The sequence below is a fragment of the Chelonoidis abingdonii genome, chromosome 2 (genome assembly GCF_003597395.2).
Source record: "Chelonoidis abingdonii isolate Lonesome George chromosome 2, CheloAbing_2.0, whole genome shotgun sequence".
NCBI classification, from domain to species: domain Eukaryota; kingdom Metazoa; phylum Chordata; order Testudines; family Testudinidae; genus Chelonoidis; species Chelonoidis abingdonii.
In genome coordinates this window covers 130112783-130124840 of record NC_133770.1, presented here as the reverse complement: position 1 = coordinate 130124840, position 12058 = coordinate 130112783, and the positions used below count along the sequence as shown (strand labels likewise).

Genomic DNA, 12058 nt, shown 5'->3' with positions numbered 1-12058 from the left:
GGGTTGACAGGGAACTAATTAGGTTCAGCTGGCCCAAATTGCTGGAGACCTCTTTAAACCCTCCGTGGCAGGGAAGGAGTGAGAGAAGCTGCCAGTGAGTTGGTGCAGCAAGACTCTGAACTCTTCCAGCCAGGAAGACTTGCACTCTTCCCAGAAGGGGAGAAAAACAGAGCAAGGGACTGCCTGAGAAAAGTATCAGCCAGACCCTGCACGACTGGGAAGGACTTTACTTTGCCCAAGCCTGTGTCTCCAAGGAAAAAGGGGATTGAGCCAGCAGAGGAGAAACAGGTACTTTGCCACAGTGAGTAACCAAATCGCACATTTCTTCAAAGCTTGTAATGTGTTTTCCCCTCACCCACTTGTCTAACAAATCTCTCATTTCATTTACACAGGCCACATTACTTAATTCAGAGCCCCTCTTATGATTCCTGAATTTAACCCTGTAGGTTTCAGCTGTAATCTGGAACTGTTTCAAAACCAGTTCCTTACATTTACCATAGTTTGAAGCATCAGCAATAGGCATCTTACTGAATATGTCCAGAGCTCTCCCAGTCAATTTTGCAGCCATTTTTTGATCCTCAGGAATCACATGGAGAGTTCACAGTCTCTCAAATGTGATGAAATACTCGGCAATATCACTGGATTCATCATATGGTGGACATAACTGTTCCCATTTGTGGATTTTTGGGGAAGCGGAGCCAGCTGCTGAAGTATTTTGTCTCTTCCACTCTGTTGCAGCCAGTTCATGCTTCTGGTTCACAATCTGGGCCTCAGTTTCTTTGTCTTTTAACTCTAGGGCAAGCTGCCTCTCTTTCCTTCTCCTCCTGAGCAGCTTGCTTGCTAACCTCTGAGCTTCAAGCTCTTTGTCTTTTAAGTCCAGGGCTTGCTGGTGTGCAGCCCTTTGTCTGGCTGCTTCTGCCTCCTTCGTTTCCCTGGCCACAGCTGCTTCTTTCAGCCTCATTTGTGGCTGCCACATTTGAAACTCATGGTCCTTTGCTTTCTCTTCCACTTCCAGTCTGGCCAAGTCTAGTTTTGTAGCTGCCTCACTGGAAGTCATTTTCCTGCATTCTTATGCTTATTTCCCTCACCCGAAATAAACAGAAAATAACAAACCAGTAACCACTTTGTCTGTTCTCCAGCCAGCACACCCAAAACTCACTTAAAGTCACTACCAGTGTCTCAAAGCAGTCAGCTGTGCACAGATCCTCCTTGACTATGCCACTGTGACGGGTTTGGTCATAGAGACCCACTTGGAGCTGTCACTTGACGTGCTGGAATTATCTCTGAGCCCATTTTCCTTGCCAGTTTGGGATTCCAGAACCCTGCCTTGTTGAGCAGATGTGCTAGTCTGCTGCAACACAGACCAGGTCTGGTCCATGCCCCCAAAGCTGAAGAAGTTAGGTGACCTGCTGAGCAGTTTTTGTTTATCTCTAGCACCCAATTCCCAAGGGGATCCAAAACCCAAATAAATCTGTTTTACTCTTTATAAAGCGTATACAGGGTAAACTCATAAATTATCTGCCCTCTATAACACGGATAGAGAGAGATGCACAGCTGTTTGCTCCCCCAGGTATTAATCACTTGCTCTGGGTTTACTAATAAACAAATGTGACTTTATTAAGTATTAAAAGTAGGATTTAAGTGGTTTCAAGTAATAACACAGAACAAAGTAAGTCACCAAGCAAAATTAAAGCAAAAGCTCAAGTCTAAGCCTAATACATTGAGAAACTGATTAATCTCACCCTCAGAGATGTTCCAATAAGCTTCTTTCACAGACTAGACTGCTTCCTAGTCTGGGCCCAATCCTTTCCCCGGTACAGTCCTTGTTAGTTCCATGAAACATCTTAGGTGGAAAGCAGAGGTTTTCTCATGATTGGCAGCCCTTTTGTTCTGTTCCACCCCCTTTTTGTAGCTTTGTCACAAGGCGGGAATCTTTTGTCTCTGTGGGTCCCCCTTCCTCCCCCCATTCTAAATGGAAAACCACCAGGTTTAAGATGTATTTGAGTATGAGGTGACAGGTTCACATCCTGTGAGACCCCATTCTTCCTGGGCTGGTTCTCTCAAACATAGGAAGGCTTGCAAGTAAACAGAGCCATTTACAACCGATTGTCCTAGTCAGTGGGAGCCATCAAGATTCTAAACCACCATCAATGGCCCACACTTTGTATGATGACAGTAGAACCTCGGAGTTGTACTTTATATTTCTAGCTTCAGATACAAAAATGATACATGCATACAAACAGGATGAACACACTCTGTAGATTATAAGCTTTGTAAGGATACCTTACAAGAGACCTTTTGCCTAAAGAATTTTCCAGTTACATCATATTCATACTCATAAGCATGTTTCCATAAAACATCTGGAGTGCAATGTCATAACATGTTTGTAGTTTTAGGGTTGTAAGTTTGGATTTTGTTGTACTTTACAGGCTCACACAAAGGGAGCAGTTCAAGCACCAAGAAAGTTATGCAGGGAACCGTCTAAGTGCTTTTATTACCCTAGTCAACCCCAAAAGCTTCCAGACTAGTGGATATCTTCTTACGTTAAAACATATTTATAATAAGAAAAATAGTCAATTTCCTCTATTTACTGTCTCCATTGTTGAGTTTAAATGGGGAGGAGAGTAGATTGTTTTAGGCAAAGAAGAAATGCTGGGCTCCTTTGAGTCAGTGTGTCAGAAGTTCTTTTAATACCTCAATATTGGATTTGCTGTTAGATAACGCGTTGGATCTTCAAGTCTCAAACTGTCATTTACACTACATTTAACACTTTTGATCTTGATTTTTTTAATATAGTGTATGATTTTTCTATTTAAACGTGTAGACAATAACATCACAAATAATATTTGTTACCATTCTCATCCTCTAGAGGTAAATCCATTTGTCCAAGTAATACCCTAACATCTGTCCTAGAGAGGGAAATGCAGACAAGGCCTCCACCACCTATTCCTCACTACAGACAAACAGATAAGTAAGAACTATTTAGTTATTTAAGTGTTTTTGTTAAGTTAATGTTTAATAAAGTGACAGTATGGGCCAGAGCCCTCACACCTTTGTCAGGGCGTCTCAATTTTGAATTGCCATACTCATGCTATTTTAATCTCTTAAACAGATTGCTAAATGTGACAATTTATGATGAAATGTATTATAATTCTAGGACATTCATTAGAGACTACCTATGCCACTCTGTTTTTTAATCAAGAGCAGTAGTGAACATTACATTAATGTTTTTGTTGTGTGTGTTTACACTATGTGGCATATCATTTATTACCTTGGTGCAATAAACAATTTTTGAAAGATTTTGTATACATTGATGCATTCTGAACATCAAAGAGCCTCTGAAGGGGGAGAAGCTAGAAATCAAGGGGATTTACTCACATAACATGTCTGCCCACATCATTGCAGCAGTTTTTTTTAAAATAGACAAATAGAATGTATGGGAGCAGTAGAAAGGGATAGAAGATCTCTTATATAAAAATGTAATTTATATGAATCTTGTGTCCAAATTTGGTTACCTCATCAAAAGAAATGTATAGAGTAAGTGGGGGGGAGGGGGAATGCATCAAAGCAGTGAAAAATCTTGGCTCTTTACCTATTTACAGTTCACAAAATTGCAGACTATTTAACATGGAAAGGAGTTATTCAGAATTAAAACTTAACTGAACAGACCTTTCTCTCTACCTTTCTCATAATGAGCACGGGGGGTCATTCGCTGAAATAAAATGGGAATAAATTTAGTGCCAGCAAAAATAAATATTGCTCTTATGCTGTATAGTCAATCTGGGTAATTTGTTGTTGCAAGAGGTAGACACACATACTGTAGCTAGACTTAAAAGACTGAATAATTTTATAACCATTTCTAACTATTCTTTGCAAACTAAGATATGGGTAATTAGTTCATGGCATATAATGGTTGTCTGTGGGAGGTCATTAAGTATTGTTTCCTCTGTAGTGTACAAAGAGGGCAAAAGTGGGGCCTTCACATTTCTTGGGTACTGACTGCTGCTGGGGCAAGATACCAGACTCCTTGGCTGTATGGTCTTATCTAACATGTCAGGTCCTGTGTTTGTAAGACGCGGTGGCCTTGAGTGTGCATAGGCTTTTAACGTTCTAGGCTTCACAACCAGGAGTTATTTGTTCAGTTTTGGCTCTCAAAACGTTTTGCTAAATCTGGATTTAAGATGATCCGACCCTTAAAAGGATATTGGAAACCACAGGCTTTTGATCCAGGGAATGTCTTCTGTTCTAGTTTTTGACAATATCTAGCAGAATATGGGCCTAATTCTGGTTGGTGGTTTCAGAGACTACCAGAATACAAATGAATAACAATAATAGACTGTTTATTCCTTGAGAAGATCCAGTTTATCAGAGTGTAAACTAACAGATTCAAGATTAAAATCCAGCCTAAACCACCTGCAGGCATGCCTAAAACAAGGCTCTTAAATCAATGCTTAGGAGCATATATAAAAGTAACTTGATTTTCAGCGGTGCTTAGCTCCTGCATCTCCCATTTACTTCAGTGGAATTCATTGGAAATTAGCACTTCTTGAAAAACCAGCCCGCTTATTTTTAATTTTAGGTGGCCAGGTTTGAAAATCTTCGCCTCTGGATTAGAATGATTTGTAAATAAAACATTAATTTAATATTGAAACATTGAAATTTTTTGGAAGCAGAAGTTTTTGAAAGGCCTCATGTCACTGTCTTCAGATCTATGCAGTGGTGTTGTACCTATATTGGTCCCAGGGTATTAGCAAGACAAGGTGGGTGAGAAAATATCTTGTGTTGGACCATCTTCTGTGAGTGACAAGCTCAAAAGCTTGTCTCTCTCTCCAGCAGAACTTGGTCCAATAAAAGATATTTCCTCACCCACCTTGACTGTCTTCTGAAGACAGTTAAATAACATTTGAATAATTATATATACTAACAGTCGATTGTTTCATTCATTTTTATCCTTTGTTTTAATATGTAGCTGAAACTTGACCAGCAACTATCCCTCACTCCAGAGATAGTCTTTTGCTTTTTTTGCATATATTTTTGAAAAAGGACAATATTCAGAACATTGGTTCATCTGTAACAAAGTTTTCACTTGCAAAATAAACTACCTAAATATCAGTGTGGTTGTAGATAAATTGCTTGTGGTATTCTATCTTGATATTTGAATGACTGAATTGCTAATATTAATATTTATGAAAACCAGTTAATAAAAAATAGCTATTTGCTCAGTGGGCACTGAAATGTACATTAGAGTGAATAATTAAGATATTTCTGTAAAACTTTGTAACAGCTTTTTAATGCCTAGTGTTTATTGATCTTGCTGTTCAGTGGCATAGTATGCCATCAGATGTTATGGTGTTTTTATATCAGTTTGGTAGTTTGGGAAAATGTGCTATCCTTGCTTATGTAACTGCATCTTTCATTTAACTGAGAATTGTGTTCTGTAATATTTTATGGTTTTAATTTCAGGAATAATGGAAACAATGGCTTGCCGAAAACATTAAAAGTGGAGCCAGTGATTGACTACTTTGATGTCCAAGACTGAAATGGTTAACCTTAAATTATTATTTAGAAAAATGGAGGTGAAGATACATATCTATCATGCAAGATGCTTTGTGGCTAATTAAATGATTAACTATTCAATATATTCAATATATTCAAGGTTTAAAATAGTAAAAAAGCACTAGTGAGTTAAGTGTATGAGAAATATAGCATTGTGTAGAAATTAACTAAAAATGAAACTGATATTTTAAATTTGACTGCAAATTTTCAGCTGCTCCGCCTATTTTTACGTAAGTTACAGGTGCAGGTATTTTTCACCTGGGCTGGTCCTTTTTTCTTCTCTGTTTGTTTGGAATCAGAGTATCTTTAATGAAGTGAAACTGCCTGTCCATTAATTTGTAGCTGAAAAAACTGGTAATTAAGCTGATTCTATTGGGGTAGTGATATTAGTGGCAAACATTCCAAAGATTTATACTGAGGGATCCAACTGTACTATTAAAAATTAACAAATCACAAATTGCTATAATATAATCCTAATGGATATATTTTCAAAGAGTTTTCATGTGATTTTAATCATTCCATTCTACTGTAAACATATGAAATTTGGGAGTGAAGTGTCTGAGTTATTCCCACATGGAATAAAACTAAAAATTTAGCTGTACTCTACAATATGTTACATATTCCCAGTGCTTAGGCACACTGACACCTGCTAAAGAGGAGTACATCTCATGTTCACTAGCATTTGAGGATTTGGGTACTTTCCAGTTCTTGTTCTTGAGGTGGAGGAGGGAAAATGCCGTTTGTTTGTGGGTTTTTATTAAGCAAAATAATAATGGTTTAGTTTTCTTTGTGTTTTATTTAGTTTGTATATTTAAACCAAATAGAAGTATTAATTTAAAAATGAAAAAAATATTCAATTCAAACGCTTGAACTGTAAGAACTCCACGTATGGCTTTGATGTTTCATAGAGATTGAATCATGTGACTTCAGTTGTTAAACTTTTCCTCTGTACAAACTTAGAGCAGTAGGTACGTGCTAGGCTTATGTTGGAATATGGGTTGAGATTCTTATGAAATTTTCAACAATTGCTGCAAAGTCTGGTATGGTAAAATCCCGCTCAATTAAAACAGCCCTTTAATGATCTCATGACATTTTAAATATGTTATACTTTCACAATTGAGTAGCCAACACAGTCTCCTAGATTTCAAATTGTTTCACATTAATGGTTGTTCTCATGAGGAAGGAGAGACCCAGATCTTTAGCTGGTGTAAATTGTCTTAGCTCCATTGACTTCACTTGAGCTACAACAATTTACCCAAGCTGAGGCTCTGGCCCCTTATCCTAATAAGCTCCTTACTCCTTACACTATGCTGTCTGTCTTACCCTTCCTTACTGCACACAGCCCTAGATGATATTCCTTTGTGCAGCTCTTTGTGCTCAGGAGCAGCTTCTTTCTGGATGTCCCAGAGAGTTTATGGAACGTTTGAGGGCCATTAGCCACAGAGGTTCATTTTGGGGTAGATATGTATCATCTTAAGTCAACGTGTTATAATTGTAATATTCTACATTGTCAGGATGTTATAGGTTTTATGGTTTTCTGTTGATGCATGTGTATAAAACTTATTTTCATTTAGGAAATGACAACGCAACGTAATATGTTTCTAATTAAATGTTTGAGATACATTTTCTCCACTTAAAAGAACACTGTCAAGGAATGTTGATCTAGTTCATGTGTGTGAGTCTTCATACAATGAGTTTCACATACAATGAAAATAATTTTTTTATCTTTTTCCTTTCATTTGGTGACAGAAATGAACTTTTTTTTATGAATGAATCTTAAATAAACTAGCTGTTATGATTTGGCATGACAGTGCACAAAATTCTTAAGCAAGTTGAGCTCTTGCAAGGTGCTTAACATTTTCAATTTCTGTTGATTTCAGTGGGTTGCTAAGCACCTTTCTAGAAGTGTGATCTTGCAGACACACAATTAAGTAGGCCTAACATGTGAGAGAGAGTCTCATTTATTTCAGTGTCACTCCATGACTGAATGAGGGTTTGCAGGATGGGCCCATAGTTTGTGACCCTACATTTAATATATTTTCACACAGGACTTCATTTAAAATAGCTAAAACGTCACCTACATATTTGTTTGCAATTTGTATGAGGCTTTCATAGCAGTATGTCTAGTTCATGCAATTTAATTGGTATTTTTAACAAATTGTGATTTTGCAACTTAAATGTGAGGCTGATGAGAAACAGTCTAGATGATGATCAGGTTCTGAATAAATCTTTTAATACTTCCAGCTTTTGATCAGAAGAACCAGAGAATTTTCAGTTTGCAAAATAAGGCTAATAAATATTTGGAATTCATATCTACTGATTAATCAAAATGCCCCTTATGAAATATCTAATAACAGTTTTGCTCAGTTGTGGACATTGACATATCTCTATGCCTATTTTAATACCAAGAAGGTCAAAGCTTTTAAAAAATCACTGACACAGAAATGTTTGTTCAAAATTTCTTATTGTAATAGTTCCGTTAAAAAGATCATTCATGCACTTCCCTGGGAAAGCAATATCAAAACAAGTTTTTTCCAAAGTATAATTTTCCAGCTTTAAAAATGAATTCAGTTAGGTTGAATTGTGGTGTTCTCCCTTCTCTTCTGGTTTGCTTTGGATCATATTACTGCATATGTGTGCCTAATGGGAATGCTTTTCTGATATACCATTTTGTATTTCTTCTTGTTCTGAGTTGGCTCTTAGTCTGTTTATCTAAAAGAAAAAAGAATGAAATCAGTGGCATTGACTTCAGTGGAGCTAGTATTCCACCCTTGGTCTGTCAATTACATTGCATAGGTCTCAGAACAATACTGTGTTTTGTAAATTGTTCTGTATTGAATATATTACAATAAAGAGATTGTCTTTGAAGTAAACTGAGGAAAGGCAAATTAGTTACAATACATATAACTTTACCAAGTGCTTTTAAACTATTGTATATAAAATACAGGTTGAATTTTGGCATTGGGACAGTGTAGCTGTTCAGTGGTTTAATGTGTTAAGTGCTCTGATTATTCAGTGCTTGATGTACATTAATCTGTGCATAATCTAAAATGCTAGCTGTGCAAGTTAGCTATGGAGACCACTGTTTTGTGGCAGTTTTACAGTATGTGCCTCATGAACACTCTTTTCATAAGTTATTTGGTGACAAGATTATATTTCACTTGATTCCTTTCAAGTTTAGTGGTGTAACAGGTGACTTGCTATATAAAGCTGTAATAAAATTAAGTTCAAATTGCTGTGTGTTGTAGTTGTTTGCAAGCTTTTAGGTAGGTGTACATGTGTTGAGAGGTTCTTAAAATGTTGTAGGAAGGCAAATATTTGAATGGAATATTGAGGTGAAGGATCCCCCCCCAAATTCTAAAATATCAGGTGCAGTTTTCTTCCTGCATTTCAACATTTTTAAACAAACATCTTTTTTATTTTGGGGGGAGCGGGGTGTCTCCATACCAAAGGGGGAGGAGAGAGACGGGGGGGACTATCTGCTACCTATGTGGAATTTAAGAATAATTTTTTGCTAACTCAGGATTTTATCACAAGTCTCACAATATATGATCCTTTTCTGAGGGATAACCATCTATTGTATTCCACTGTGGGTTTACACATGCACACTATGTGCCCAGAGTCGGAGGATTTGAATGTAGAGACATTGGTCCTCACATGTGCCCTGGATCATCTCATGCCTCCAACCCAGGGGATATGGGAAGGCCGACCAACTCTCCAGTTCCTTCTCACCGCCGCATGGTCTGGGTTGGGACCTCCAGTGTCCATAGCTTCAGCTTCATCTTACAAAATGCAATTATTTGAGTGTTTGCTCATGTTGATTCCATTCTAGGTGTGCTCACACCCCTGTGCACAATCATCAGATTTTTGCCTTAGCGCTATCCGAAGGGCTGACTGTAGTACCCCCTTGAGTGCTGAACCCAAGTGCTGGTATATCAGGCGTCATCGACCCTACTCCCTCTCAGTTTCTTCTTACCGTCTGTGGTAGTTAGTCGGAGCGTCTTTCCTTGCTTAGCAAGGGCTAGTGGTTTTTTCTCCTTTGGACTTCATACCTTAAGGCTTTGTATATAGTTGATTCTTCAGTAGTTAGTGTTTGTTTTAGTAGTTAGTAGTTATTGTCCCAGCGGGGACTCTGCCCCAGGGGCATGCCTCAGTCTCCAAGGTTAAAGTCCTGCACAGACCGTGAAAGGCCCCCAAGCACTTGAGACAGCTGCTTAGGAGGCACACATAAAAGACAAGTGCAGTATCTGCAAAAACATTCAGCCTCACAAGCTGAAAGAGCTGGACATTTGACTGGGCTCTTCTGATAGTCTGCCGTCCATCTGGCCACCAAGCCCTCTCGGCATGATTCGCCAAGTACTTTGGCATTGGTGTGAAGTGCACCCCCAGCACCAAGCTCTGTTCAGCGCCATTCCCTGTTGCTGGTACTGAAAAAGAAGGCCAAGAAACAAGGATCCCCAGTGCCAGGAAAGAAGACCCATGTGGCAGCAGGCAAAAGACCTGCCTCGGGGCATCAGTATAGCCTAGAACCCTGCAGTTTCCCTTCTTCCTTTGGGGACCTTAGTCCCATGAAAGGTTCTCCTCCGATTCCTGTGAGCAGTATTGGACCAACTCCCCTGCCAGCACTGATGCCTTCATGTACTCCCCTGGCATAAAGGGAGCAAAGGCCACCAATGCAGCAGAGGCCGAAGGCTTCAGCAAAGGCTCCCCAAGAGGGCATGTCAGCCAATAATACTTCTCAGGTATCAGTTGAGTGCCATTGATCCTCCTAGACAATGACGCGCTCTCCACCTCCGCAGCGCCAGTGACCAGAGCCACCACCAAGATCATCTGGGGATCACCATAGATCATCAGCACCATGATCACGTTCCTCGTTATCTCAACATCTATCATCGAGAGGGAGGCATAGATCCCCTTACTACCGGTACCGATTGCCTCCCCGTCAGTTACATGTCGTCACCGATCTAAGTCACCTGTGCTGCGGGAGCGTTCTCTGTCCCGCCTCCAGTCTCCCCAGCATCAACACTAGTCTCCACTGTTATCTGTGATCTCTAAGCAGACCCAAGCATCCATAGCCCCTCCATGGTTTCCGGAAGATGGTTCTTCCAGTACTGAGGGACAGTTTAGACCCTTGTCTAGAACCCGACAGCATGACTGGGCAACTGAGACAACAGCAACAACGCAGTGGCAACCAGTCAGTGGTCCGTGCAGTGGCCTTTTTGGAACACACAGGGAGTTCTGGTCATGGCTGTGCAGCCATTGCTCCACTCATTGGCTGCCACCTCAGAACAACAGCTGCCAGCACTGGGCTCAGTGCGGGAAGCACGCCCAGAGCCCAAGGCTGAGGAGGTTGTGACCACTCCTAAGCCGCCCTCCCCCGAGGAGTAGGAGGACCAGGGCCCCATGCCTGTGGTACAGTCCTACCCTTCATCCCCAGATGAGGCAGTCATAGGCCCCTCCAGGGCCAGTCTGGCAGATGACTTTAAGGACCACCAGGCGGTGCTTCATCAGGTGGCAGAGAACTTGGACCTGGAAGTGGAGGAGATGGCTGAGCGACGGACACTCTATTCAACGTCCTTTCAGCCTCTGTCTCGGTCTGTGTCACACTATCGGTGCATGATGGGGTCCTCAAAATTGCCACATTCATCTGGCAAACCTCTTCCTCTATTCCTCCCACATCAAAATGTGCTGAAAAGAAATACTTTGTCCCAGCCAAAAGTTTTGAATATTTGTATACCCATCTCCCCCAGCTCACTGGTGATGTTGGCAGCCAGTGAGAAAGGAAAGCAGGCACAATCCAGCTCAACCCCAAAAAATAAAGAAGCCAAATGATTGGATTTGTTTGGGAGTATAATTTATTCCATCACCAGTTTGCAGTTTCAGGTGGCAAACCATCAGGCACTCTTTGGCCATTACAACTTTAATTTATGGGACTCCTGCCGAAAGATTGAATCCCTCCTGCAGGATATGGCTCTGTAGTTTGATACTCTGGTGCAGGAAGGCCCTACGGCGGCCCGGTGCTCCCTGCAGATGGCATGGGGTGCGGCGGACTTGGCAGCCAGAGTGGTAGTGTTTGCGGTGGTAATGAGGTGCAGCTCCTGGTTTCAAACCACCAAACTCTCCCAGGATATGCAGACTGTCATCTAAGACCTCCCATTCGATGGGAACAGTCTGCATGGGCTGAAAGACACAATGGGCTGAAAGACACCAGAGCCACCCTTTGTTCGCTGGGCATGCACACGCCGCAGTCAGTGCATAAGCAGTTCCAGATGCCTCTGCCGCCAAGGCTGTAGCAACCTCGTCTGGGATCTGCAAGAAGAAGGGACAAAGACGCTCTGTTTAGTCATCTTCTCCCTTCTAGCTTCCGCTCACCTGTGCAGCTTGGCCTAGCGAAACAGTCTGGAGACCAGAAGCACTCATTTTGATGGTGCGCTCGAGAGCAATGTCCCAGCCAATTCCCCGGATCAACCATTCCTTTTCCTCAACCACCTTCACCCCTACT

General features: G+C 40.8%; 1 protein-coding gene across 1 annotated transcript in view; it reads left to right on the top strand.

Annotated features, from left to right (window-relative positions):
• NFX1 (nuclear transcription factor, X-box binding 1) overlaps positions 1 to 8792 on the top strand; it is a 235223-nt gene extending 226431 nt beyond the window's left edge. The window contains exons 23-24 of the mRNA XM_032803700.2: positions 2870 to 2971; positions 5464 to 8792. Coding sequence (XP_032659591.1) covers positions 2870 to 2971; positions 5464 to 5539 — 178 coding nt within the window. The 3' untranslated portion in view covers positions 5540 to 8792. The remainder of the gene's footprint in view (positions 1 to 2869; positions 2972 to 5463) is intronic.
• Positions 8793 to 12058: the final 3266 nt, after the last annotated feature.